This window comes from Hylobates moloch, unplaced genomic scaffold, assembly GCF_009828535.3.
Source record: "Hylobates moloch isolate HMO894 unplaced genomic scaffold, HMol_V3 SCAFFOLD_12, whole genome shotgun sequence".
Taxonomy (NCBI): domain Eukaryota; kingdom Metazoa; phylum Chordata; class Mammalia; order Primates; family Hylobatidae; genus Hylobates; species Hylobates moloch.
In genome coordinates this window covers 38091842-38119730 of record NW_026652287.1, presented here as the reverse complement: position 1 = coordinate 38119730, position 27889 = coordinate 38091842, and the positions used below count along the sequence as shown (strand labels likewise).

The following is a 27889-nucleotide window of genomic DNA, read 5'->3' as shown; positions in this document are numbered from 1 at the left end:
CCACTGCGCCCAGAATTTTATTTTATTTTCGAGAAGGGGTCTGCTCTGTCGTCTAGGCTGGAGTGCGGTGGCATGATCTCGGCTCACTGCAACCTCTGCCTCTCCGGTTCAAGCGACTCTCCTGCTTCAGCCTCCCGAGTTGCTGGGATTACAGGCGCGCGCCATCACAACCGCTAATTTTTTTTGTAGAGAGGGGATTTCACAATGTTGGCCAGGCTGATCTCGAACTTCTGACCTCAGGTGATCCGCCCGCCTCGGCCTCCCAAGGTGCTGGGATTACAAGTGTGAGCCACCGCCCGCGGCCGGTAGAACATCTGAAGCTTCTAAAGCGAACTCTAAGGTTTCATTGGCACGAGGGGGCTCGAACCAGGTCAGGCTTCCAGGCGTCAGTGCTCAGTGCTTGGCATCTACTGATAGAAACCAGGAATGAGGGGCTGGAGGCGGAAACAGCTTGAAGAAAGAGGTAGAGGCCAGGGAGTGAGGACGGTGTCTCCTTTTCCTGGAAGTTGGTAATTCAGGCAGAAGGAAGTTGGATGAGCTCGCAGAACACCCGGGGGGCCAGTCAGCCCCGCTCCCGCCTCCACCGCGGAGGCACGTCCCCTTTAAAGCTCCCGGAAACGGTCCCACAGGACCGGAAGTGACCCTTTTTATTTCCCTTCCTCACGTGGTGCAGGCAGGAAGTGACGCGCGTGGCCCGGGAGCTGCGGACGCAGAGGCCGACGGAGCCGGAGTCGCGGACGCCGCGGGGTCTCCGGGACAGGTGACCGGGGGGAGGGGGCCGGGAGCGCGCCCAGAGAAGGCGGGGCCTGAAGCCCCACGTGGCGAGGAGCGCGAACAGGGGCGGGCAGGGTGGGGAGCCGCCGGCGGGGGCGGGGTCGGAGTACCCTGCGGGGGGCGGGGACAGCACGCCCACATGGGAAGCTAGAGGGGCGCTGGCGGGGCGGGCCGTTTCGGGGGGTGGGCAGGGCCGGGGTGGGACGTGGCCAGAGCCTGGGCCGGCGGCTGTGGGCGGGGCCTAAAAGTTGTGGCTGGGCTGTGGGCGGGGCCATAGTGTTGCTTAGACAGCTGTGTGGCGGGGCTCGGACGCCGGGCGGAAACGCTGTGGGCGGGGCCAGAAAGTTTTGCCTGACTGGAAGTGAGTCCAGATTGTTGGCCGGGACGTTGGGGGCGGACCCAGAGGGTAACGCTTGCCGGGGGCGGGGCCACAATGTAATGGGGAGCCAGGGGGCGGGGCCAGGGTGCTGGCGGGGAATGCTGGGGGGTGGAGCTAGAAAGTTTCGTCTGAGCCACGGGCGCGGCCAGAGCGTTGGCGGGGAAGTGGGGAGCTGAGCCAGAACCCTGGGGAAGCCACGGGCGGGGCCAGATGCTGACGTAACGAGGTGTGGGAGTGAGTCAGGGGGCGTGTCCAGGAAGTTGGCCGGGCCAATCGGAGGTGGGGCCAGAGGGTTGACTGGGCAGGCCGGGGGCGGGGCTGGAATAATAATAGGAGATGGCAGGGGCGGGTCTAGGCTGTTGCCTGGGAGCCAGGAGGCGGGGAAAGAGCGTGGCTGGGAAAGTCGGGAGCGGGGCCAGATTAATGGCCCATGGGTGGGGGCGGGGCCAGAAGTCTGGCGGGAAAGGCGGGGCCAGAAAGTTTTTTCCCGAGCCGTGGGCGGGGCCAGGGCGGTTTCCAGGATGTCGGGGACGTGGCCCTGGTATTCCCAGCCGGATAGAGGCTGGAGCTTTGCACAGAAAATCTGGGGCTGGCCTGGGTAGTTTTGTCCTTGTTGGGGCGGGTGGAGTATTCAGTGGGACAAAAAGCCAGTTACAGGAAGCCTCGCCAGTGAGTTTTGGGCCTGTGTAGAGAATCTTTTCGGGGGAGGCGGGAGGCTGTCGACCTTCCGTAGGGCGCTGGAGACGGGACTAGGACGTCCCTGTGGAAGGCGCGGGCTTGGAATGTTCTCTGAGAGCTTGGGCAGCCCGTAAGAGTGGGGTTCGGACTTTCTTTGAACGTGGGATTGGGGATGTTTCTGAACCTTACCTGGTGGAGCTAGAATATTCGCCTGGATATGAGAGGCACCAGGATGAGCACAGGGAGGTGGGTCTGGAACTTTCTTCTGCAGGCTGGTTGGAGGGGTTGTAGTTAGAACTCTCTTGAGATAGGGAACGCGGGGTAACACTCATACCACAGGGTGTGGCGGCTGGACTAGAATCTGCGTTTGGAGGAGAGCAGTGTTGGATACTTAAGCAGTGGGGTGGGGGCCAGAACATCCCCAAGGTGGGTTTGACTAGATCGTTTACATGGGAACTGGGGTGAGTCCACAAAGATCAAGAAAGGGCTGAGTCTAAATTTCTATGGAGAAGGCAGAGGTGGCAGTTGAAGGGAGGGAGAGTGAGGGCTAGAATTCTCTTGGGGTACAGGGTTTTTTGTGTATGGCTGTGAGGATCCCACAGTATGTTAGAGGATGAAGTAGACTGGGGGGCCATTGGCCTTAGTCCTTTTCCCTCTGCCCCCAGGAACCTTCAGTGCTGCGTCTAGATTCTGCAGGGGAGGTTTGCTGGGACCTTGGCCCTACCCAGCCAGCGAAATGGTGAGGCTGAAAAATGGGGTCTCTAGAATCTGAGTTTTGGGGAAGGGGGCTTGGGAGGATGGGATCCAGGGGGGCAGACTCTCAGACCCTGGGGGAAAGTCCCTGGTATGGATGGAGGTTTTTCCTTCCATTCCTCAACTGCCTCCCGGTCTCAGGCAGCCACACTCGATTTGAAATCAAAGGAGGAGAAGGATGCTGAGTTGGACAAGAGGATCGAGGCTCTTCGGCGGAAGAATGAGGCCCTCATCCGGCGCTACCAGGTGCCCTAGCCCCGCCCTGGGAGACCCCATCCCCTCTCTTCCCCGCAGTGAGTTTTTCTCACCTCTCCCTTCCTTAAAACCTTTTCATGGCTCCCCATCACTGTCAGAATAAAAGTCAAAGGCCTTAGACTGACATCCCTTCTTTCATTCCATTATTCATTCATTCATTCATTTGTTCACAAATATTCCCCAAGATCTTTACTGTACCAGCCCCGGTGCTGAATGGTGCTGGGGGTATAGCTGTGACTGAGACAGACCCAGGGCTGCCCCTCCAGGGTCCACCGTCTAGTCAGGGAGACAGCCCTGTCCTGAGGGATGTCCCAGAGCAGACAAGTCTGGAATCAGGAAATTTCAGGGGTCTGTGGGAATCCAGAGGAGGCTCTTGAGCCAGCCTTGGGGATATCAGGGAGGGCTTCCTGGAGGAGTGGACTCTGAGGCTTGAGTGGTGAGTAGACAATAGCCAGTTGAAAAGGAGAGGGGAACATGTTTCAGGCAGAGAGAACAGTTTGTGCAAATGTTGGAAGCAAGAGAGAGCTTGGAGCTTCAAGTTGGAGGGTTGGTTAGGAGAGAATTGACCTGGGCAGGTCAGCAGGGGCCAGGCTGTGCTAGGCCCTGAATGCCACCAGGCTGAGTTTGGACTTTGTCCTAGGGGCACTGGGGAGCCCCTGGGGGCACTGGGGAGCCTTGAGCAGGGGTGGGACCCATCAGAATAGCTCTTTAGGAAGACGCCTCTGGGTGCTGTGTGGTGATGGGTGCGAGGAGGTGATACTGGAGCCCAGAGACCAAGGAGGAAGCTGGGGCTGGAACCCTAGTGGGAGAGGAGGTACCTGGCTCAGGGCAGGGCTGTTGAGAGGGACTCAGTTACTGATGGGCAGTTCGGGGCAGGGGGAGGAAGAGGGAGGATTTAGGACAAGGCCGCTGAGTAGGTGGTGTGGCCCTTCCTGAGATGGGATCTGGGAGGTGGCATGAATTTCATTTATTCATTCTTCATGTATTCATTCATTTTAAAAAAAGGCATATTGAATTTCCCTTGTGGGCCAGGCAGCGTTCTAGACTTGGGATACATGTCAGTGACATACATCACTGAAAGCAGACAGACATTGTCCCCAGGCAGATTCTGCCATAGTGGAGGAAGCAGACAGTGAGCAAGACGCACATGGTGCTGGGTGCAAATAGGATGAGAACAGAGAGGGTGGCAGGGGAGCTGGTTTCCACAGGGCGCTCAGGGAAGGCCTTACGAGAAGGCAGCATTGGAGCAGAGACCTGCAGGAGGTGAGGGGTTGGAGGGTCTCTGGGAAAAGTGTTCCTGGCAGAGGGATCCGCTGGCGCAAAGCCCCCGAGGCAGGTTTGAGCCTGGTATGTTCTGGGAATAGCAAGGAAGCCGGAGTGATCGTGGGGAGAGGGTGAGAGATGAGGTCAGGGAGGTACCAAGGCCAGACCCCATGGGTCCCACAGGCTGTGGGGAAGGCTGTTACTCAGAGGTGGGCAACACAGGAACGTTCTGAGTGGGGCAGCAACGTGATGGGGTTTGAGGGATATGAGCGGCCTTCTTGTCCAGAGCTCAGGAGAGAGGCCTGGGCTGGGGCCAGACTTAGGAGGAGTTCAGGGGTCTGGGAGTCCGTCTGACAGACAGGGCACCTGATGCTTCCCTACCCCGGGTGTCTGCTCCTAGGAGATTGAGGAAGATCGTAAGAAAGCTGAACTTGAGGGAGTTGCGGTCACAGCTCCCCGAAAGGGCCGCTCAGTGGAGAAGGAGAACGTGGCAGTGGAGTCGGTGAGCTCATCACTGGGGTACGGGACCCTGAGGATGGGGAGGGGCAGAGGGTTGAGGCCTGGGACCCAGGAGCCCCCAGCTGTCCTGCACCAGTGGGTGGCCTCCATCCTGGCTGCATGCCTCCCTGCCCCAGTGACTGTATTTTCCCCATCTCCCGTCTTCCAGGAGAAGAACCTGGGTCCTTCCCGGCGGTCTCCTGGGACCCCTCGGCCCTCAGGGGCCAGCAAGGGGGGCCGGACTCCTCCACAGCAGGGAGGCCGGGCCGGCATGGGCCGAGCATCGCGCAGCTGGGAGGGCAGTCCCGGGGAGCAGCCTCGAGGAGGAGGAGCTGGGGGCCGTGGCCGGAGGGGCCGGGGCCGGGGTTCCCCTCACCTCTCTGGAGCTGGAGACACCTCAATCTCTGACCGTAAATCCAAGGTAGGAGCTAGGCAGCGCCTGCAGCCCTGGCTGAGGCTCTCCGTTGTCTGTTTCTGTCTGTTCCTCCTCTCAGATGCACAGTTCTCCTGTGTGTCCATCTTTCGGCATCTCTCTCTGAGCCTCTGCATCTGGCTCTGTTTCTCTCTTCCTCCACCTCCTCCTCCTCCTCCTGCTCCCCCTCTTCTAGTTCCTCCTGTTCCTTCCCTCTCACACCCAGAGCTCGTGTGTTTTTCCTTGTCTCTTTCTCTCCTACTCCTGCTCCCCCTCTTCTTGTTCCTCCTCGCCTCCTTCCCTCCCCCTCCTGCTTAGTGCTGTGTGTCCCTCCCTGTCCCTTTCTCTCTGTCTCTGTTTTTCTTGCTCTCTGGTGCACGCTTGCCCGCTCATCCTCTGTCCCCATCTCTGCTCCGTTTCTGGCACTGTGTGTCTCTGTGGTGGGCTGTCTCTATCTGGTGTGCTTGTGAGCACAGGCTCTGTGTGGCATTCTGTTTCTGTGTGTTTGTCTTGGTCCCCGGCTTTGTTTGTGGGGAGCAGTGATCTTACTGTAACTACCTCACTCACCACTGACGTGCAGGTCAGCAGGGTGGGAGTCTGTCTAGCTGAGTGGCTTACAGCCCACCATGGACATGGGTTGAATCTGGTTCTGTGAGCTACCTGTCCTTGGGCAGCTCACTTCCCCTGTGAGCTTCTGGTTCTAGCACTTACACGGGAATAAGAAAATTCAAAAATTAGCCGGGCGTGGTGGTGGGCACCTGTAATCCCAGCTACTTGGGAGGCTGAGGCAGGAGGATCACTTGAACCTGGGGGGCGGAGGTCACAGTGAGCCAAGATCGTGCCACTGCACTCCAGCCCAGGCGACAGAGTGAGACTTTGTATCAAAAAAAAAAAAAAAAAAAAAAAAAGGCTGGGCGCGGTGGCTCACGAGGCCTGTAATCCCAGCAATTTGGGAGGCCGAGGTGGGCAGATCACCTGAAGTCAGGAGTTCGAGACCAGCCTGGCCAACATGGCGAAACCCCATCTCTACTAAAAGTACAAAAATTAGCCGGGTGTGGTGGCATACGCCTGTAATCCTAGCTACTCAGGAGGCTGAGGCAGGAGAATTGCTTGGACCTGGGAGGTGGAGGTTGCAGTGAGCCGAGATCGCGCCATTGTCCTCCAGCCCGGACAATAAGAGTGAAACTCCATCTCAAAAAAAAGAAAGAATTAGACTGAAATTGGGCATCCCAAGCTGCTGTCACAAAAAGACTCCAAAAATCTCACGACCTAAGTGGAGTAGGAGTTTATTTCTCTCTTGTATGCCGAGCCCTGCAGGGAGGTGGGTGGTCCAGGGGGTGAGGCCTCACTCCGTGATGTCACTCAGGGACCCAGGTTCCTGCCTTTTTTTTTTTTTTGTGAGACAGAGTCTCACTCTGTTGCCCAGGCTAGAGTGCAGTGGCATGATCTTGGCTCACTGCAACCTCTGCCTCCTGGGTTCAGGCGATTATTGTGCTTCAGCCTCCCAAGTAGCTGTGATTACAGGTGTGCACCACCACATCCAGCTAGTTTTTGTATTCTCAGTAGAGACAGGGTTTCGCCATTTGGCCAGGCTGGCCTTGAACTCCTGACCTCAAGTGATCCTACCGCCTCGGCCTCCCAAAATGCTGCGATTACGTGTGTGAGCCACCGTGCCCGGCCTGGTTCCTGCTTTTTGTTGCTGGGTGGCCCCTAGGTCCTGGTCATTGTCTGTGGTAAAAGCTGGGTTGCCGACATGGTTGCGGTTCAGTTCACAGGAAGGGGAAAGATGAGTGCTTTATCACTTTTGGTCATGTCCTGTTGGTGAGAACTTAGACACCTGGTCATACCTAACCTCAAAGGAGACTGGGAAATGAAAACGTTGTCTACAGCTGGCTGCTATTTGCTCATCGAAAATTTTGTTACTAGCTTGGTTACTAGTAACAAGTAGTTACTAGCTGCTTGGAATGCTGGGTGCTGTGGTATGCGCTTGTGGTCCTAGCTACTTGGGAAGCTAAGGTGGGAGGATGGCTTGAGCCCAGGAGTTTGAGACCAGCCTGGGCAACAGAGTGAGACACCATCTCTATAAAAATTAAAAAAATTAACTGGACGTGGTGGTGTGCGCCTGTGGTCCCAGTTACTTACTTGGGAGGCTGAGGCAGGAGAATCACTTGGGAGGCTGAGCCTGGGAGGTCAAGGATGCAGTGAGCTGTGAATACACCACTACACTCCAGCCTGGGCAACAGAGTAAGACCCTGTCTCAAAAAAAAAAAAAAATCAATAAAATTTTGTTACCATGGAAGGAAGAAGGGGAGAACGGATTGTGGTTGGTGGGGGTAGGTCACCTAACCATCTGCCAAGTAATTACTGTTATTACCACCACTATAATTGTGGCAACCTTGGTGTGCCAGGGCCCCCAGCACCCTGACACTGAACTCCCAGGTTCAGTGGTTTGCTAGAAAGACTCATGGCTTAGATATATCACAGTGAAAGAGGTCACAAAGCAAAATCAGCAGGGGGCAGGGTATCTGGGCTGAGGTCTGGAGGAAACCCGGCATGAACTTCCAAGAGTCCTTTCCCTGTGGAGTCCCAGGGGATGCGCTGAATTCCTCCAGCACTGAATTGTGACAACACGTGGCTACCAGGGATGTTCACGAGAGACTCAGCACCCCAGGTTTTTAATTGGGGGCTGGTTTAATTATTTTTATTTATTGTATTTATTTAGTTTTTAAAATTCTTTTTTTTTGAGATGGAGTTTCACTCTTGTTGCCCAGGCTGGAGTGCAGTGGTATGATTTCGGCTCACTGCAACCTCCACCTTTTGGTTTCAAGCAATTCTCCTGCCTCAGCCTCCCAAGTAGCTGGGATTACAGGGGCTCACCACCACACCTGGCCAACTTTTGTATTTTTAGTAGAGACAGGGTTTCACCATGTTGGCCAGGCTGGTCTCGAACTCCTGACCTCGTGATCCACCTGCCTCGGCCTTCCAAAGTGCTGGGAATACAGGCGTGAGCCACCGTGCCCAACCTATTATTTTTATTTTTATTTTATTTTTTGAGACAGAGTCCTACTCTGTTGTCCAGGCTGGAGTGCAGTGGCGCAATCTTGGCTCACTGCAACCTCCACCTCCTGGGTTCAAGCGATTCTCTTGCCTTAGCCTCCTGAGCAGCTGGGATTACAGGCGCCCACCACCATGCTTGGCTAATTTTTTCGTATTTTTAGTGAGACGGGGTTTCACCATGTTGGCCAGCCTCGTCTCAAACTTCTGACCTCAGGTGATCCACTCACCTCGGCCTCCCAAAGTGCTGGGATTACAGGCGTGGGCCACTGCGCCCAGCCTATTATTTTTATATATTTTATTATTTATTTATTTATTTTTTGAGACGGAGTCTCGCTCTGTTGCCCAGGCTGGAGTGCAGTGGTGCCATCTCGGCTCACTGCAAACTCCGCCTCCTGGGTTCACGCCATTCTCCTGCCTCAGCCTCCCGAGTAGCTAGGACTACAGGCGCCCGCCAGCACGTCTGGCTAATTTTTGGTATTTTTTAGTAGAGACAGGGTTTCATTGTGTTAGCCAGGATGCTCTCGATCTCCTGATCTCGTGATCCGCCTGCCTTGGCCTCCCAAAGTGCTGGGATTACAGGCGTGAGCCACCGCGCCCGGCCACTTTTAAAATTTTTTGTAGAGATAGGGTCTTGCTATGTTGCCTAGTCTGGCCTTGAACTCCTGGGCTCAAGCAATCCTCCTGCCTTGGCCTCCCAAAGTGCTTGGATTAGAGGTGTGAGCCACCATGTCAGCCTGGAGGCTAGTTTTGAACGCAGGCCCCTTCTGTCTAGTATGTACTGAAATTCCAGACTCCCCAGTAGGAAAGCGAGTGCAGCGTATACTGTGTTGTTCGCATGGTCTAGGCCTGGCCAGCCAGCCTCATCAGTTCACTGCTGACCCGGAGCATGCTGAGAGCAAATGCTCAGACGCCAGCAGGCCAGTCCGAGGAGAGGAGCCTCAGGCCTGCTGGGCAGCCCCTCTCCTGCACCAGTGGCTTAATAGTTCTCCCTGAAGCTGGGTGTCCCTATTTTTATCCCCCCAGGAGTGGGAGGAGCGGCGCAGGCAGAACATTGAGAAGATGAATGAGGAGATGGAGAAGATCGCCGAGTATGAGCGCAACCAGCGGGTCAGTGGCGCGGGTGTCCCCGAGGCAGGGCCGAGCTGCCTGGGCTGCGGGGAGCCCGTGCCAACCCCCTGCTCCGTTGCCTGCAGGAAGGGGTTCTCGAACCCAACCCAGTGCGGAACTTCCTGGACGACCCCCGACGACGCAGTGGGCCCCTGGAGGAGTCTGAGCGGGACCGCCGGGAGGACAGCCGCCGGCATGGCCGCAACTGGGGGGGGCCCGACTTCGAGCGGGTGCGCTGTGGCCTTGAGCACGAGCGGCAGGTGGGTGTTGGCGGTGAGGACACCCCGGGGCTCTCAGGGCTCTGATGGGGACTGCGCAGCAGGAACCAGACAGATCAGGGCCATGGGGCCTCTCCTTTTTTGTGCCATAGCATAGGACTTTTTTTTTTGAGATGGAGTCTTGCTCTGTCACCCATTCTGGAGTGCAGTGGCGCCATCTCAGCTCACTGCAGCCTTTGCCTCCTGGGCTCAAGCAATTCTTCTGCTTCAGCCTCCCGAGTAGCTGGGATTACAGGCAAGTGCCACCACACCTGGCTAATTTTTTTGTATTTTTAGTAGAGATGGGGTTTCACCATGTTGGCCAGGCTGGTCTTGAACTCCTGACCTCAAGTGATCCACCTGCCTCGGCCTCCCAAAATGCTGGGATTACAGGCATGAGCCACCGTGCTTGGCCAGGATTTTGATTGTTAAGGATTTATGGTATGTTTTGTTTCCTGCTAAGGTAAATCTCCCCTCATTGTTCTTATTGTTAAGACACCAGCATTTATGAGGCACCTACCACATGGCAGGTGCTGTGTGAGGGGTGGGGACCTGGCCTGGAAGAGGAGGTAGGGGCAGTGTCCTTGCACTTGGTGGTCCACCCCTAAATTGTCCGTCTGTTGGTTCTTCTGTCAGTACCATGTGGCTCTGGTTGTTACAGCTTTGTGGTATGTTTGAGGGTTTTCTTGTTACTAACAGTATTGTTTACTGGGCACTTACTATGTGCCAGGCACTGTTTTAGGTGTTGAGGATAAGAGTTGTTTTTTTTTTTTGAGATGGAGTCTTGCTCTGTCGCCCAGGCTGGAGTGCAGTGGTGTGATCTCGGCTCACTGCAAGCTCCGCCTCCTGGCTTCACACCATTCTCCTGCCTCAGCCTCCCCAGTAGCTGAGACTAAGGCGCCCACCACCATGCCCAGCTAATTTTTTGTATTTTTAGTAGAGATGGGGTTTCACCATGTTAGCCAGGATGGTCTCGATCTCCTGACCTCGTGATCCGCCCGCCTCAGCCTCCCAAAGTGCTGGGATTACAGGCATGAGCCACTGCGCCTGGCCTTTTTTTTTTTTTTTGAGATGGAGTCTTGCCCTGTTGCCTAGGCCGGAGTGCAGTGGCGCGATCTCGGCTCACTACAAGCTCTGCCTCCTGGGTTCATGCCAGTCTCCTGCCTCGGCCTCCCGAATAGCTGGGACTACAGGCACCCGCTACCATGCCTGGCTAATTTTTTGTATTTTTAGTAGAGACAGGGTTTCACCATATTAGCCAGGATGGTCTCCATCTCCTGACCTCATGATCCGCCTGCCTTGGCCTCCCAAAGTGCTAGGATTACAGGTATGAGCCACCGCGCCCAGCGGGATAAGAGTTTGGAGGCAGAGTCCCTGCCTTGATGAGGTTTCTTCTGGTGGGAGCTGAGTAAATAAAATATAGTAAGATGTGAGGTCCTGCCAAGTGTTGTGGAGAAAAATCCAGGAGCTGAGGGGACAGAGGGATGCTACTTAGGAGATTTGAGAGGGCCTCTCTGAGGAGGTGCCACCTGAGCCTACTTGGTTGTGATCTCTGCCTTGTCATCGCTTCTGTGTGTGACCCTGAGCAAGTGGATGTACCTCGGGGCTTAGGGGCGGGGTGGGGTGCGGGACAGCGCCCTGACTCCCTGTGGGCTGGGGGGCAGGGCCGCCGAGCTGGCATGGGCAGTGCTGGAGACATGACGTTGTCCATGACGGGCCGGGAGCGGTCGGAGTACCTGCGCTGGAAGCAGGAGAGGGAGAAGATCGACCAGGAGCGTCTGCAGAGGCACCGTAAGCCCACTGGCCAGTGGCGGCGTGAGTGGGATGCCGAGAAGACCGATGGGATGTGAGTCTCCTCCCCGCTTCTCTCCCCGTGTGGCACCTTGACCTTGGTCCTGACTTCTAAGTCCTATGCCTCTGGTTTTTCCTGCTGTGCATGAGCGAGTGACTGCTAAGTATCCTGAGATGCCGTGTACCAGCTGCCGGAGCTTAGCGGCACATGAGAGCATTTCTGGCTTTCTTTTTTTTTTTTTTGAGATGGAGTCTTGCTCTGTCACCTAGGCTGGAGTGCAGTGGCGTGATCTCGGCTCACTGCAAGCTCCGCCTCCCAGGTTCACGCCATTCTCCTGCCTCAGCCTCCCGAATAGCTGGGACTACAGGCGTCCGCCACCACGTCCGGCTAATTTTTTGTATTTTTTAGTAGAGACAGGGTTTCACCGTGTTAGCCAGGATGCTCTCAATCTCCTGACCTTGTGATCCGCCTGCCTTGGCCTCCCAAAGTGCTGGGATTACAGGCGTGAGCTACCGTGCCCGGCTGAGCATTTCTGGTTTTCTTTTTGTTTTTGGAGACAGAGTCTAGCTCTGTCACCCAGGCTGGATGGAGTGCAGTGGGAGGATCTCAGCTCACTGCAACCTCCGCCTCCCGGGTTCAAGCAATTCTCCTGCCTCAGCCTCCTGAGCAGCTGGGGTGAGAGGATTTCTTCTGTGTTCACGGGTGTGCTGGGCTCAGCTGATCCAGGCTGGACACTAAGCTGTGCGTCCCTCTGGGCTTGGCTCCTCGCGGCAGGGTGAATTCACTCTGTGCCACGGTGTTCATTCTGTTGTCCAGGCTGAGGGCAGCAGCTGCCTGGGGAGCGCTTGCCCTGACACGGGCAGATGCACAAGCAGGCACAGTGCCCAGTTGTGTTCGCCAGCACACCCCGCCTCACTGGGGTGGGGAAGTAAGCTCTGCCCACTCCAGTGGATAGGAACACCGGTGGCGGCAGGGACGTCAGTTCCAATGCAGGGAGGGCGTGAAGGCTGTTTAACAGCATTAGACCTTTGCATCCTCCCGCCAGCCTCTGACCTGTCCCCACCAACTCAGATCCCTGAATGTCTCTCCATGCCTCACCATCACCTTCTTTTTTTACTTTTTTTTTTGAGACGGAGTCTCGCACTGTTGCCCGGGCTGGAGTGCAGTGATGTGATCTCGGCTCACTGCAACTTCCTCCTCCTGGGTTCAAGCGATTCTCCTGCCTCAGCCTCCTGAGTAGCTGGGATTACAGGCACGTGCCACCACATCCAGCCAATTTTTTGTGTTTTTAGTAGAGGTGGGGTTTCACCATGTTGGCCTGGCTGGTCTTGAACTCCTGACCTCATGATTCGCCCACCTCAGCCTCCCAAAGTGCCGAGATTACAGGTGTGAGCCACTGCGCCCGGCATCATCACCTAGTTATCTCAGTGGCATTGTTAACCTCAAGTTTGACTGTGTCCCCCGATTCAGTCAGACTTAAAGCAAAGCCCTCATTGCATCATCGTCATGGGAACCAACTTCCATAACCAAGAAGGAGAAGGTTCTGGAAGAGCCGATAAATAGCAGTATTTAAAGATCAGCAACTTTAGGTTTTACCTCATCCCCCATTCTTTCCTGTGTTGAAAGTTTTCATTCACCTATAACTTGTTTTTTGGCTTTGGCTAAGGAGGATTTTGTCTGTTTGCCCAGTGGTCGGGAAGCATTTTCTTGTGGATTGTGAACCAAGCCTGTCCGAGTGTGAGAAATAATTTGCACAGATACTATAGCTGATCTTCCTAAGGAGGAGGCAGCTGGGCTTTTGGGGAGATGTTCTCAGCATTCACAATGAGAAAGTATTTGTTTTTCTTGTGTGTCCCAAAAGCAGTTTGCAACAAGTCTGATTAATAATGTGTATGTGGGCCAGGCACAGTGGCTCACGTCTGTAATCCCAGCACTTTGGGAGGCTGAGGCAGGTGGATCACGAGGTCAGGTGATTGAGACCATCCTGGCTAACACGGTGAAACCCTGTCTCTACTAAAAATACAAAAAAAATTAGCCGGGTGTGGTGGTGGGTGCCTGTAGTCCCAGCTACTTGGGAGGCTGAGGCAGGAGAATGGCGTGAACCTGGGAGGTGGAGCTTGCAGTGAGCTGAGATCACGCCACTGCACTCCAGCCTGGGCGACAGAGAGAGACTCTGTCTCAAAAAAAAAAAAAAAAATAAATAATGTGTGTCTGGGCCAGGCATGGTGGCTCATGCTTGTAATCCCCACAATCCCAGCACTTGAGGAGGCCAAGGCGGGAGGACTGCTTGAACCCAGGAGGTTTGCAGTGAGCCTTTATGATGCCACTGCACTCCAGCCTGGACCACAGAGCAAGACCCTATCTCTAAGAAAAAAAAAATGCATGGTATCTTGCTTTCATCAGCATATATTTGAGTCCTCCTCTATGTCATGGAAGGTTCTAGGTGAACAGCAGCAAACAAAACATTTCTGCCTTTTTGGAACTAAGAGTGTAGTGGGCAAGGTGGGTAATTAAGAGGTCTAATGTTAGGCCTGGAAGGATAATGATGCAGAGTAAGCAGCCAGGGTGGAGGTTAGAATTTTAGACTTAGATAATCTGTGTAATAATATTATCTTTTTTTTTTTTTTTTGAGAGTGAGTCTTGCTGTATTGCCCAGGCTAGAGTGCAGTGGTGTGATCTCAGCTCACTGCAACATCCGCCTCCTGGGTTCAAGTAATTCTCCTGACTCAGCCTCCTGAGTAGCTGAGATTACAGGTGCCCACCACCAAGCTCGGCTAATTTTTGTATTTTTAGTAGAGATGGGGTTTCACCCTAGTCTCGAACTCCTGGCCTCAGGTGATCCACCCACGTGGCCTCCCAAAGTGTTGGGATTACAGGCGTGAGCCACCATGCCCAGCCCTAATATTATCTTAGCTGGGGGTTCAGGAAGGCCTCTGAGCGGAGCCCTGAAAGGAGGTGAGGAGGTGAGCCAGTGAAAAATGCGGGAAGAATGTTCCAGGAGCAGGCGCTAAGGCCCTGAGGCAGAAGCTAGGTGTGGTGGAAGAGCCTGCTTAGCTGGAGAGGTGAGAGAGACTGGTGGGAAAGGTCAGACAGGGAGTTGGGGGTCATGTACTTGGGCAAGGGTCTGTGGTGATCCCCCCAAATTTTTGTTTTGGCACCCACATTCTGAATCTTTTTGTATTTGTCACTATGCTGTCAAATTTGCCTTTTGCCCATCACCTGGTCCTTCCTATCCTTTTTTTTTTTTGAGATAGGGTCTCCCTCTGTCACCCAGGCTCGAGTACAGTGGCTTGATTACTGCTCACTGCAGCCTTGACCTCCGAGGCTCAAGTGATCCTCCCTCCTCAGCCTCCCAAGTAGCTGGGATTACAAGCGCGTGCCACCACACCCAGCTAATTTTTATATTTTTTGTAGAGGTGGGGCTTTGCCATGTTCACCACGCTGGTCTTGAACTCCTGGGCTTAAGTGATCTGTCTGCCTCAGCATCCCAGAGTGCTGGGATTACAGGCTTGAGCCACCATGCCCGGCCCTGTCCTACTTCTAGTGACCCCTCTCTGGTTGACCGTCTGTCTCTGATCTGATTTCTGACCCTGATCTCTCCCATCTTCTTGATCCTCTTGTTACCCTGTTCCCCCAGCTGCCCGGTCACCCATTATCTTTCCCTCAGGTTCAAGGATGGCCCAGTCCCTGCCCACGAACCATCCCACCGCTATGGTGAGTGGGTGCCCTTGGATGAGCCGAGGCTCGGTCTGGGAGTCAGGGGTGGTGTGTGTCACACCTTCCCTTCCCGACGACACCTGGGTTCTGTTGCAGATGACCAGGCCTGGGCCCGGCCCCCGAAGCCCCCTACTTTTGGGGAGTTCCTGTCCCAGCACAAAGCTGAGGCCAGCAGCCGCAGAAGGAGAAAGAGCAGTCGGCCCCAGGCCAAGGCAGCGCCCCGGGCCTACAGGTGGGGCACCCCTTCTGCAGGCTTGCACACCCCCAGGGCTCTCCGCAGGGTGTTCTCTTCTTTGGCTTGCTGTGAAGGTGTGGGTACATCTGTCTGTCCCTGTTTTTGTCTTGGCCTGTCTATCTCGCAGGTCCGTGGTTTGAGGGGCTTGGGATCTGGCTTTTGGTTTTACCCTCATCCGTCCCCTTTCTGCCCTCACCCATCTCCTCTCCTGCCACCTGCCCCACTATCTATCTGTCCTTGACACCTGGGGACAGACATCCGACATTCCCTCAGTGCTCCAACATGCCAGATGCTCTGGGCAGCTCCTCCCTAGGGAGGGTGGAGGCAGGAAGCCCCTTCCTCCTGTCTACTCTCCACCCAGGCATCACCCCTCCCTCTGTTCCCTCTAGTGACCATGATGACCGCTGGGAGACAAAAGAAGGGGCAGCATCCCCAGCCCCTGAGGCGCCACAGCCTAATTCCCCTGAGGCTTCCCCCAAGGAGACACCCACGCAGGTGAGGCTGGGCTACGGTTCAGGGCATGGGCCTGGGGTGGGGGCTCAGGACCTGTGCCTTGCCCTGACTTGCCTGTGTCCCCAAAGCCACCCGAGATCCCAGCTCCTGCCCACCGGCCTCCGGAAGACGAGGGGGAAGAGAATGAGGGGGAAGAGGATGAAGAATGGGAGGACATAAGTGAAGATGAGGAGGAGGAGATCGAGGCGGAAGAAGGTGATGAGGAGGAGGAACCAGCCCAAGACCACCATGCCCCAGAGGCTGCCCCCACCGGGAGCCCCTGCAGTGAGCAGGCCCACGGAGTCCCCTTCAGTCTGGAGAAGCCCCTGCCAGAGCCCCAGGCCCCTGGCACGCCTTCCAGCCCTTTCTCACCACCCAGTGGCCACCAGCCCGTGTCCGATTGGGGCGAAGAGGTGGAGCTGAATTCTCCCCGGACCACCCACCCGGCTGGCGCCTTCTCTCTGGGTGAGGCCTGGCCTTTTGAGAGTGTATGAAGCTGGCTGCGTGTGTCTGTGTGTGCGCGCTAGAAGGGTGTGGCTGGTGGGGGACCCTTGGGGGCTGGGCCCTGGGACCCAGTGTGCCCCACAGCCCTGTCGGCTGGGGGGGGTGGCGCAGCCCATGCTGTTTTGTACTGTCATGCCCGTCTCTGGAATGCCCACTCCCAGAGCCTGCCCCAGCCCTTCGAGCCCCCTCCCCAATAAAGAATTCACATTCTCAAATGACATTCCCCCAGGTGTGTCCTTGTACCCCCTTCAACTCCCCCTGGGCCTTCTCTCTTGGGGTGGGGAGATGTCAGGCGGGAAAGGGGGCTTGACTGGGGGCTCCCCTTCCCTAGGAGGTGGCCAGTCAGCCCCTGCCTCCCTGGAGAGTGGGCCCAGCCTCCGAGGAACCCAGAAAGTTGAAGAGGAAGGGTCTGAGGCAACTCCAGGTGGGGGAGTGCATGGGGCAGGGGGTGGAGGCCGCTTCTTCCTCTTTCTCTGGGGCTGAGGGGCAGAGGACTTGGGGGGAGTGGGTTGAGTGTGTGTAGGTAGCAGTTGGACCATAGAGGTGAGGTGAAAAGGGTGAGCTCGGATAGGGATGGGTGGCTGGAGCCGGGTGGCAGGGGTGTGGCAAAGGGGCAACTTTATGGGCCAAGCCAATAGGAATTGGGTATGGAGGTTGAGGAGGTGGGGTTAAGGAAAGGATTAGAATTTTGGAGTTGAGCTCAGGGGTTTTGGAAAGCACTGGTTTAAGAGTAATGGGGTGTGGATCGGATGCTTTGGCTCATGCCTGTAATCCCAGCACTTGGGGAGGCTGAAGTGGGCAGATCACTTGAGGTGAGGAGTTCGAGACCAGTCTGGCCAACAAGGTGAAACCCCGTCTCTACTAAAATAAAAAATTAGCCGGGCGTGGTGGCATGCGCCTGTAATCCCAGCTACTTGGGAGGCAGGAGGATCGCTTGAACCTGGGAGGCGGAGGCTGCAGTGAGCCGAGATCGCTCCACTGTACTCCCACCTGGGCGACAGAGCAAGACTCCGTCTCAAAAAACAAACAAAAAAGTGGTTGGCGTTGGTGTACTAGGGCAGGAGCTAGAGGCAGACTTTGAAATTTGAACTGGCTCGAAAAGGCCAAAGAGATGGGCAAGGGCAGAAAACTGGACTTAACTGTGGCTGGGATTAGAGTTTTGAGGTGCAACCTAGTGGGGCAAATTAGAATAGACATGCGGACCCGATCAGCGTTTTGGGACCGACAAAGTGCGAGCAAGAGGCCGAGCCGCTCTCCACCTATACTCCGTAGGAGTAAGATTTCGAAACTCAGATGGCCTCCCCTTCCCCCAGAGTGGGATTAGGATTTGGGGGGCAGAGCCGAGGAAGGACTGGTTAGAATAGCAGGCGTTGGCGAAGGAAAGGGGAGGGCGGGTCCTCTAGGACTGGCTTGGTGGAGGTTGGTGAAGGCCGTGAGATGGGGCGGGGATGGGAGAGGACAGTTTGCAGCCGTGGGTGGCGCGGGGGCCCAGGCGCTCTGTCTTGGGCCACTTGTTGGTCAGGAGACAGATCTCGCCACACCCGCGTTTCCTCGATTGTCAACGGTTATGTTGGGAGTGTTTGCTGCTGCGTGGGTCCGCTGAGAGGATTAGTCTGGGCCCCATAAACCGCTTAGCGCCAAGCCTGCTGTGGCAAGGGCTCGAACTGGGTGAGGGGCGTGGCTAGACGGGGGAAGGGTCCTGGGCCTGAGGGGAGGTGGGAAGACTGCTCCCCTCCGCTGACTCAGCCCCTTCTCTCCTCAGAGGCAGACCCCGAAGGCCAGGAGACGGCGGAGATCACCGACTTCCAGAGGGTGCGTTTCTGCAAGGTGGTGGCGGCCCCTCCGCCAACGGGGGCCGCTCGCTGACCGCGCCCGCCGGACCGCGGCCTCCGCGCTCTGCACTAACTTCCCACCGCCTCGCTCCTCTGTCCTTTGCTTCTGCCACACTCCAGCCAGGAGAGGGTTAAATCTAAGGGGGGAGGAGCCAGGGTCTGCAAGCCGGGCGGGGCCAGGGCAGTAGTCGGTGCAGGCCCCACCTACAGGGGACGTCGCGGCACTGGGACAGCTGGGACGCTTCCGCGCTAGTCTCCCATGGAGGCCCTGGGCGGCTCGGGCCAGTCTTCGGGCTGAACCTCCCGCCTCCAGGATTGCATCCGAGGCCTGGCAGCCGATGACTCCTCCGAAGGGCTTGAATTACTCGGGCGCCAGCCCTGTCGTATTAAACGCAGTGCTTCCGCTCACCTTTGACCTGTGTTTCTGGAGGGGGCAGGCTGGGTCGCTGTGCTTGGCGGGCTTTTCCGTGGCGGAAGAGGCGGGAGCAAGGGGTCTTCCTCCATCCTTCTGATCCGTCTTCCCTCCCCCCTCCCGCAGGCTTCCCCGAATTCCTGAAGACGCTGCTGGGAGGGGACTGAAGCTTCCCCGCCTTGATGGGGAGGGGGCGTGAGGAGGGGTTTATCTGGATTTCCAGGCTGTGTTCTCTCTTCCCCAGAGCCCAGTCTGGACCCCTTGGCTCTAGGGAGAGGGAAAAGCTGACGGTGGGGGAGGAGCTGGGAGAAGGGGCGCGATTGCGGTGAGGGGCAGAGCTGGAACCTCGGGGCCCGAGGTTGTGCTGAGGATACCTGACAGAGTGCTGAGCGTGTGCTGGAGGAGGCGGGTCCCGCGGGGCGGGGCCAGGCTGCCTGGGCGGGGCCGGAATCGACAAGCGGAGTTAGAGCGGGGGGCGGGGTCAGCGCGCGCGGGTGGGGGTCTCGTCATGGGCATGGGGCGGGGCCGTCGGCGGTGGCGTGGTAGGGGTGTCGCGCGGGAGTCCGTGGAGGAGAGCGGGGACTCCGAAACTAGAGTGTGGGAGCCAGAGGGCGTAGCGGGCGGGGCTGGAGCGCTGGAGTAGACGGTCCGACAGAGAGAGAAGTGAGACTGGCTGCGACAGAGGGCGGGTTAGGGCTCCAGGCAGGGCTTGAGCGGGACGAGGGGGCGGGCTCCGAGGCGGGCTAGACGCCTGAGCTGGATGAAGTCCGAGTCTGGGAAGAGAACTGTGTTGTGGCGGGAGGTGGCGGTGATAGAGGTGGTGGGGGTAGGCGCGGGGGCGGGGCTGGAGCGAGGGGGGCGGGGCTAGCGCCTCTGCCGGTCGGTGGTTGGGCGGAGGCTGGAGGGGGTGAGCCTAGGATGCGGAGGCTGCTGCTCGTGTGGGGGCGTGACCATGCCTGGCGGGGGCGGGGTCGGAGGCGGGCGATTTAGAGCGCGGGGCGGTCCTGCGGGGTGGGGGCGGGGCCTGTGCGGGCCGCGGCGCGGAGCCGAGTGGGCTGCGGGGATGCGGGGGACCAGCTGCGTGGGCGGCGGCGCCGAGAGCCCCGGCGGCGCGGGGCTGAGCGAGGGCCCGCGGGGGCGCTGGCTGCGCTTGGCGCCAGTCTGCGCCTACTTCCTCTGCGTCTCGCTGGCTGCCGTGCTGCTCGCCGTGTACTACGGTCTCATCTGGGTACCCACGCGGTCTCCCGCGGCGCCAGCCGGCCCACAGCCCAGCGCGCCGTCCCCTCCGTGTGCTGCCCGCCCGGGCGCGCCCCCTGTCCCGGCGCCCGCCGCTGCCTCCGTCTCCTGCCTCCTGGGAGTCCCCGGCGGGCCGCGACCCCAGCTCCAGCTGCCGCTGAGCCGCCGCCGCCGCCGCTACAGCGACCCTGACCGCCGCCCGAGCCGCCAGACACCCAGAGAGACGCCAGAGGCCGCGGAGGGGTGAGGACCCGGGTAACTCTCCCTTCCACACCAACCCAGATCGCCAGCCCTCGAGAGCTCTGTGCTCGCCGCCGAGGATGCGCCGTCTCCGGATGGGTTTGGCCTCCTTCCTAGTGACATCGCCCAGCGTCTCTGGAGCCGTCATCCCACGGAATGGGGGCCCAGGGGGTGTCAGCTCGGGGCCTTGCCTCTTGCAGCTCCTCTGTGGTCAGGTCGGGTCCTCCACCATCAGGAAGATCCCATCCTGAGCTCTGTCTCCTGCCCCTCCTGCTGTGGGTTGCTGAGCACAGAGCCCACAGTCCATCTGCCTCCTCACTTCCCTGAATCCATTTCCATCTGCAATAAATCACAGCCTCGGCTGCCTCGTGCTGTGTCTGTCCTGTTGTCTGCAGAGATGCCTCCCCTCCCAAGTTTGGGGAAGACCTTCCTGGGGTGTGGTCTTTGTTTCTCTTGTCCTGGGTGGGCTGTTCCGCTTCCTTAAGGCGCCCTTCTCTTCTTGGTTGGAGTAGGGAGAAGAAGCTTAGCAGCAGCAGGGCCTTTGAAGGTCAGACTGTGGGAAGGGCTTCCCAGTTTTTTGTGTGCTTGGAGTAAAGGACAAATGTCTCTGGAGAGAAGCAGAGTGTCTGCCCTCGTATTACAGCACAGGAGACAAGAGGAGGGGTGGGGTGATTTAGGACAATAGCTGGGGTTCTGGGAATTGCTGTTGGTGTAATTATCATGTCAGGGACAGAGGCTAAATCACCCAGGGATCTCAGTTGGCTGCCGAGAGGGAACGATGCTGGCCCACTTCCTGGAGTCAGAGAGATGAGAGTGGATGGCGGCGGTGGTGGTGTTGCTTCTCAGCCTGTCTGGAAATCTCAATGACCAAAGCGCTGTGCTGCCTTGGAAGACTGGTGCAGCCTCTCTGGCCTGCGGCGCTGCTAGGAAACCAAGGCTAGGAAACTGAGATCTAGCTTCTAGGCAAGGAGTCCGAGGTGGGGAGGCCATGTTCCATCCTGGAAGACTGAGGCCTGGCTCTGGGCAGGGCCTGGGATCTGACATGCAGGAAGCTGGTTCCTGTCCAGCCTCCTCGCTTGAGCTGGAGGCCTTCCCAGGAGAGTGAAGCTGAGCATCTTCTCTCACCTTGTGGCTCCTGGAGATCTGTGGAGGTGGTTAGGCAGGTCAGCTGCTCTGCTCACCTCCCCTTTACCCCACCACCACTCCCCAGAGGGTGGATGTGGACAGAAGGGGAATCCAGGAAGTCAGCACTTCTTTATAGTCAGTATAGGTGATAGGGGCACTGACTGGGGCAAGACTACTTGGGTTCAAATTCCAGCTCCTCTTACTACAAACTATGTGACTTTGGGCAGGTCACTGGACTTCTGTTTCTTTCTTTCTTTTTTTTTTTTTTGAGATGGAGTCTCCCACTGTTGCCCAAGCTGGAGTGCAGTGGCATGATCTCGGCTCACTGCAACCTCCACCTTCTGGTTCAGGTGAGTCTCCTGCCTCAGCCTCCCGAGTAGTTGGGATTACAGGTGCCCACCACCACACGCAGCTAGTTTGTTTTTTTTGTGTGTGTGTTTTTATTTTTTATTATTTTTATTTTGAGAGAAGTCTCACTCTTGTCCCCCACGCTTGAGTGCAATGGCTCGATCTCTGCCCACTTAACCTCCACCTCCCAGGTTCAAACAGTTCTCCTGCCTCTGCCTTGCAAGTAGCTAGGATTAAGGCCCCTGCCACCACGCCTGGCTAATTTTTGTATTTTTTAGTAGAGACGCGGTTTCACCATGTTGGCCAGGCTGGTCTCGAACTCCTTACCTCGTGATTTGCCCACTTGGGCCTCCCAAAATGCTTGGATTACAGGCGTGAGCCACCACACCCAGCCTCTATTTCTTTTTTTTTCTTTTGAGATGGCGTCTCGCTCTGTCGCTGAGGCTGGAGTGCAGTGGTGCAATCTCGGCTCACTGCAAGCTCCGCCTCCCGGGTTCACACCATTCTCCTGCCTCAGCCTCCCAAGCAGCTGGAACTACAGGCGCCCGCCACCACGCCTGGCTAATTTTTGTATTTTTAGTAGAGATGAGGTTTCATCATGTTGGTCAGGCTGGTCTCAAACTCCTGACCTAAGGTGATTCGCCCACCTTGGCCTCCCAAAGTGCTGGGATTACAAGCGTGAGCCACTGCGCCCAGCCTTACAATTTATTTAAATTTTTTAAACTTTCTTTTTTTTTTTTTTTTTTGTTTAATAGAAATGAGGTTTCACACTATGTTAGCCAGGCTGGTCTTGAACTCTACTTACTTCATAGACTTGCTCTGAGGAATAAATAAACGTGATCTCAAGCCCTGAGAATGATGTCACATGTTCTCTCTCTCCACCACCTCTGTCCCTCAGGGTTTAAAAGCCCCAGCTGGGATCCTCTGGGGATAGCAAGGCAGTCCAAAGCCCTGGCCACCAGCAAATGGTGAGTTTGAGGGAGGGGCCTGTTCATTTCGGTTCCCACTGGCCCCCCTCTCTTTGGTTTTCATCTCTCTTCTCCCAGCCGCATTTTCTCCTACTCTTTCGTTTCCTTGTTTCTGTGTGTCCTGGCTCTTTTCTCTTTCTGTGTTTGTGTCTCTGCGTCTCAGTCTTTCTGTGTCCTGTGTATCTCTCTGGTGTCTCTTGGTATTGTTTCTCTCTCCCACTCTGTATGTCTCTGACTCATTCTGTCTCCTCCTGATTGCTCTCTGTCCCCAGCTCGTTCTTTCTTTTTTTTTTTAGATGGAGTCTTGCTCTGTTACCCAGGCTGGAGTGCAGTGGCGCTGGGATTACAGGCGCCCACCACCATGCCCAGCTAATTTTTGTATTTTTAGTAGAGAGAGGGTTTCACCAGAGTGGCCAGGCTAGTCTTGAACTCCTGACCTCAAGTGAGCTTCCCGCCTCGGCCTCCCAAAGTGCTGGGATTACAGGCGTGAGCCACTGTGCCCAGCCCCAGCTGATTTTCTTTCTTCTCTCCTCCACACTTATCTCACCCCAACACTTTCTTCCACCTTGCTCCCCTTCCCCTGCCCCTACACCTCACAGCTTCCAGGTCCCTAGTCTCAGTGTCCCCTATCTCCTTCCCTTTATCTCTTCCTTTTCTCCTCCTGTTTCTCTTGGTTTCTCTTTTGGTCTCCATTGTTTAATCTTCCTTTTAACAAATATTTTTTGAAGCCAGGCACAGTGGTTCTTGCTTGTAATCCCAGCACTTTGGGAGGCCAAAGCTGGAGGATCACTTGAGGCCAGAAGTTAGAGACCAGCCTGTGTAACACAGCAAGACTTCATCTCGACAAAAAATTAAAAAATTAGCCGGGCGTGGTGGTGCATGCCTGTAGTCCCAACTACTCAGGAGGCTGAGAGGAGAGGATTGTTTGAGTCCAGGAGGTCGAGGCTGCGGTGAGCTATGATTGCACTACTTCACTCCAGCCTGGGAAACAGCAAGATCCTGTGTCTAAAAAACTAAAAAAAAAAAACCCCCCAAAACCCACAATTATTTTTTGAGCATCTGCTGTGTGCCAAAGCTTATTTTAAACACTGGAGACACAGGAGTGAATAAAACAGGCAAAAATTCCTTCTCTCGGCTTGGCGTGATGGCTCATGCCTGTAACCCCAGCACTTTGGGAGGCCAAAGCAGGAGGATCACTTGAGGTCATGAGTTTGAGACCATCCTGGACAACATAGTGAGATCTTGTCTACAAAAAATACGAAAATTAGTTGGGCATGGTGGTGCATGCCTTGTTGTCTCAGCTACTCGGGAGGCTGAGGTGAGAGGATTGCTTGGAGGTCAAGATTGCAGTGAGCTGTGACTGCACCATCGCACTCCAGCCTGGTCAAGAGAGCAAGACCCTGTCTCCAAAAAAAAAAAAAAAAAAAAAAAAAGGCTGGCCAGGTGCGGTGGCTCACGCTTGTAATCCCAGCACTTTGGGAGGCCAGGGCGGGCAAATTAGGAGGTCAGGAGTTCGAGACCAGCCTGACCAACATGGTGAAACCCCGTCTCTACTAAAAATACAAAAATTAGCTGAGCGTGGTGGTGCACGCCTGTAATCCCAGATACTCAGGAGGCTGAAGCAGGAGAATTGTGTGAACCTGGGAGGCGGAGGTTGCAGTGAGCCGAGATTGCACCACTGCACTCCAGCCAGGGTGACAGAGCTAGACTCCGTCTCAAAAAAAAAAAAAATTCCTGCTCTCAATGGAACTGAATATTAGTGGGGACACAGACAAGAAATGCAATTAATGGCCAGGTGCAGTGACTCATGCCTGTAATCTCAGCACTTTGGGAGGCCAAAGCAGGAGGATCACTTGAGGTCATGAGTTTGAGACCATCCTGAACAACATAGTGAGATCTTGTCTCTACAAAAAATACAAAAATTAGCTGGGCATGGCGGTGCATGCTTTGTGGTCCCATCTACTCGGAAGGCTGAGGTGAGAGGATTGCTTGAGCCTGGGAGGTCAAGGTTGCAGTGAGCTGTGACTGCAGCACCGCACTCCAGCCTGGGCGAGAGAGCAAGACCCTGCCTCCAAAAAAAAAAAAAAAATTCCTGCTCTCAATGGAACTGAATATTAGTGGGAACACAGACAAGAAATTCAATTAATAGCCAGGCGCGGTGGCTCATGCCTGTAATCCCAGCACTTTGAGAGATCTAGGAGGGCGGATCACCTGAAGTCAGGAGTTCCAGACCAGCCTGGCCAACATGGTGAAACCCCATCTCTACTAAAAATACAAAAATTAGTTGGGTGTGGTGGTGGGTGCCTGTAATCACATCTACTTGGGAGGCTGAGGCAGGAGAATTGCTTGAATCCAGGATGGGGAGGTTGCAATGAGCCGAGGTCGCACCACTGCACTTCAGCCTGGGTGACAGAGTGAGACCCTGTCTCAAAAAAAAAAAAAAAAAATCCTGCTCTTAATGGAACTAAATATTAGCGGGGACAAAGACAAGAAATGTGATTCATAAGTTTGAGTGAAAGCAGGGTAAGGGTGGTGGGGATGATGGAGGGGCTGGTTACTGGGTAGAAGCCCAAGACAGGTGAGGGTGAGGCTGGCAGGTCTCTGGGGGCTGAGGGAACAGTAAGTGCAAAAACCTTCAGGGTGGTGTGCCTGGCTTGTTGAAGGAACAGCAAAGAGGCCAGAGTGGCTGAAGCAAGAGGGAGTCAGGGAGAGCAAGAGGAGGAGGTGAGGCAAGAGAAGACAGGCAGCTTGATCAGGGCCTCATGGGCCACAGAGTGCAATTTTTTTTTTTTTTTTTTTTTGAGACAGTCTTGCTCTGTCACCTAGGCTGGATTGCAGTGGCGTGATCTCAGCTCACTGCAACCTTCATCTCCCTGGTGCAAGCGAGTCTCAGCCTCCTGAGTAGTTGGGACTACAGGCACGTGCCACCATGCCCGGGTGATTTTTGTATTTTTAGTAGAGACGGGGTTTCACCATGTTGCCCAAGCTGGTCTTGAACTCCTGACCTCAAGTGATCCGCCCACCTCGGCCTCCCAGAGCGCGGGGATCGCAGGCGTGAGCCACTGTGCCTGGCCACAGTGTGCACTTTGGATGAGTGTGAGGTGTGAGCTGATTCAGATCTAGGGTGTGAGCTGATTCAGATCTCAAGACCTTCTGACTGCGATGTGGAGAATGGACTGCAGGGGGCGATGGTGGAAGCCGGGAGCCCAATGAGGACACCACTGCCCTAGTTCAGGTGAGAGACCATGGTGGCTGTACTAGAGTGTTGGCTGGGGAGGAGGGGAGAAGTGGTCAAAAATCCGTGTGTGGGCTGGGCGTGGAGGCTCACACCTGCGATCCCAGCACCCTGGGAGGCCAAGGCCGGAAGATCACTTGGGCCCAGGAGTTCAAGCCCAACCTGGGCAACATAGTGAGACCCCTGTCTGTATAAAATAAAAATAAACTTTTTTTTTTTTTTAAATGAGAAAAGTAAAAGCAAGGCATGGTGGCTCACACCTGCAATCCCAGCATTTTGGGAGGCTGAGGCTGGAGAATTGTTTGAGCTCAGAAGTTCAAGACCAGCCTGGGCAACATAGCGAGACTCCATCTGTACACTAAATAAAAAATATTAGCCAGGCGTGATGGCTTGTGCTTGTAGTCCCAGCTATTCCAGAGGCTGAGGCGGGAGGATTGCTTGAGTTAAGGAGGTGAGGCTGCAGTGAGCTGTGATTGTACCACTGCACTTCAGTCTGGGTGACAGTGAGACCTTGTCTCAAAAAAAAAAAAAAAAATGTGTGTGTGTATACTGATAAAAATACACATAGCATAAAGGTTACCATTTTAATCATCTTACCATCTTTTTTTTTTTTTTTGAGACAGTCTTGCTCTGCCACCCAGGCTGGAGTGCAGTGGGGCAATCTCTGCTCACTGCAACTTCCACCTCCCAGGTTCAAGTAATTCTCCTGCTTCAGCCTCCTGAGTAGCTGGGATTACAGGTGTGCGCCACCATGCCTGGTTAATTTTTGTATTTTTAGTAGAGATGAGGCTTCACCATATTGGCCAGGCTGGTCTCAAACTCCTGACCTCAGGTGATCCACTGCCTCAGCCTCCCAGAGTGCTGGGATTACAGGCGTGAGCCACTGCGCCTGGCCCATTTTAACCGCTTTAAAGTGCACAGTTCGTGGCACTAAGTACATTTACAATGTTGTGCAACCATCACCACCATTCATCTTTAAAATGTTTTTCGTCTTCCCAAAATGAAACCCTGTACCCATTAAACACCATCTCCCCATTCCCCCTCCCCTCAGCCCCTGGCAAGCACTCATCTACTTTCTGTCTATATAAATATGCCTGTTCTGGACATTTTATATAAAAGCAATCATAACATACAGGGCCTTTTGTGTCTGGCTTATTTCACTTGAGTCATGTTTTCTTTTCTTTTTTTTTTTTTTTTTTTTGAGATGGAGTCTCGCTCTGTTGCCCAGGCTGGAGTGCAGTGGTGCGATCTCGGCTCACTGCTAGCTCTGCCTCCCTGGTTGATGCCATTCTCCTGCCTCAGCCTCCCGAGTAGCTGGGACTACAGGCGCCGGCGACCACGCCCGGCTAATTTTTTGTGTTTTTAGTAGAAATGAGGTTTCACCATGTTAGCCAGGATGGTCTTGATCTCCTGACCTGGTGATTCGCCTGCCTCGGCCTCCCAAAGTGTTGGGATTACAGGCGTGAGCCACCGTGCCCGGCCGTAACGTCATGTTTTCAAGGCTCTTCTGGGTGAAAGCAAGTATCAGTTTTTTTTTTTTTTCTTTTTTCTTTAAGTTCCAGCACTTTGGGAGGCCGAGGTGGGTGGATCACCTGAGGTCAGAAGTTCAAGACCAGCCTGGCCAACATGGTGAAACCCAGTATCTACTAAAAACACAAAAATTAGCCAGGTGTGATGGTGCACACCTGTAGTCCCAGCTACTCAGGAAGCTGAGGCAGGAGAATCGCTTGAACCAGGAGGTGGAGGTTGCAGTGAGCTGAGATTGCACCACTGCACTCCAGCCTGGGCGACAGAGCGAGACTCCATCTTGGAAAAAAAAATTCCATTGTATGGATAGGCCGCATTTTGCACATTTTGTTTATCCGTTCATTTGTTGATGGACAGTTGGGTTGCTTCCACCTTCTGGCTATTGTGAATAGTGCTGCTATGAACATGCATGTACAATATTTTGTTTGAACTTTTTTTTTTTTTTTTTTTTGGGCAGAGTCTCGCTCTGTTGCCCAGGCTGGAGTTCAGTGATGCGGTCATAGCTCACTGCAGCCTCCAACTCCTGGGCTCAAACAATCCTCCTGCCTCAGCCTCCTGAGGAGCTGGGACTACAGGTGTGCGCCACCATGTCTGGCTAAATTTTTATTTTTTTGTAGAGACAGGATCTCCCTATGTTGTCCAGGCTGGTTTTGAATTCCAGGGCTCAAGTGATCCTCCTGTCTTGGCCTCCCAAAGTGTAAGAGATTACAGGCATGAGCTACCATGCCCCAAACTGATAATCTGTGTTTCATTTATGGAGGAACTACCAAATAAAATCTGTATATATATATAT

General features: G+C 55.3%; 2 protein-coding genes across 11 annotated transcripts; both read left to right on the top strand.

Moving 5' to 3' along the window:
• The first annotated feature begins 656 nt into the window (after positions 1-656).
• CCDC9 (coiled-coil domain containing 9) lies at positions 657-19236 on the top strand. 10 transcript variants are annotated; one of them, XM_032169346.2, is made up of 15 exons: positions 657-760; positions 2497-2570; positions 2726-2830; positions 4503-4604; positions 4770-5021; positions 9093-9176; positions 9263-9436; positions 11098-11279; positions 14863-14939; positions 15039-15174; positions 15567-15672; positions 15759-16134; positions 16505-16597; positions 17936-17985; positions 18544-19236. In XM_032169346.2, exons 2-15 carry the CDS (start codon positions 2568-2570, stop codon positions 18559-18561), a joined length of 1758 nt encoding a protein of 585 aa, XP_032025237.1. In that variant the 5' UTR covers positions 657-760; positions 2497-2567; the 3' UTR covers positions 18562-19236. The 10 variants fall into 10 exon arrangements, with proteins under 10 accessions (XP_032025237.1, XP_032025233.1, XP_032025236.1 ...); XM_032169342.2 differs by lacking the exon at positions 18544-19236 and having other exon boundaries at positions 17936-18397; XM_032169345.2 differs by lacking the exon at positions 18544-19236 and having other exon boundaries at positions 14893-14939; positions 17936-18396.
• Positions 19237-19298: 62 nt separating this feature from the next.
• On the top strand, positions 19299-20311 carry INAFM1 (InaF motif containing 1). The gene has a single exon (XM_032169350.2). It carries the CDS (start codon positions 19370-19372, stop codon positions 19898-19900), a length of 531 nt encoding a protein of 176 aa, XP_032025241.1. The 5' UTR covers positions 19299-19369; the 3' UTR covers positions 19901-20311.
• Positions 20312-27889: the final 7578 nt, after the last annotated feature.

Coding starts and splice junctions, on each gene's coding strand:
- CCDC9 (XM_032169342.2), top strand. Junction 5,022..9,092: donor TCTCTGACCGTAAATCCAAG/GTAGGAGCTAGG, acceptor TTATCCCCCCAG/GAGTGGGAGGAGCGGCGCAG. Junction 9,437..11,097: donor GCCTTGAGCACGAGCGGCAG/GTGGGTGTTGGC, acceptor GCTGGGGGGCAG/GGCCGCCGAGCTGGCATGGG.
- INAFM1 (XM_032169350.2), top strand. CDS start 19,370: ATGCCTGGCGGGGGCGGGGTCGGAGGCGGGCGATTTAGAGCGCGGGGC.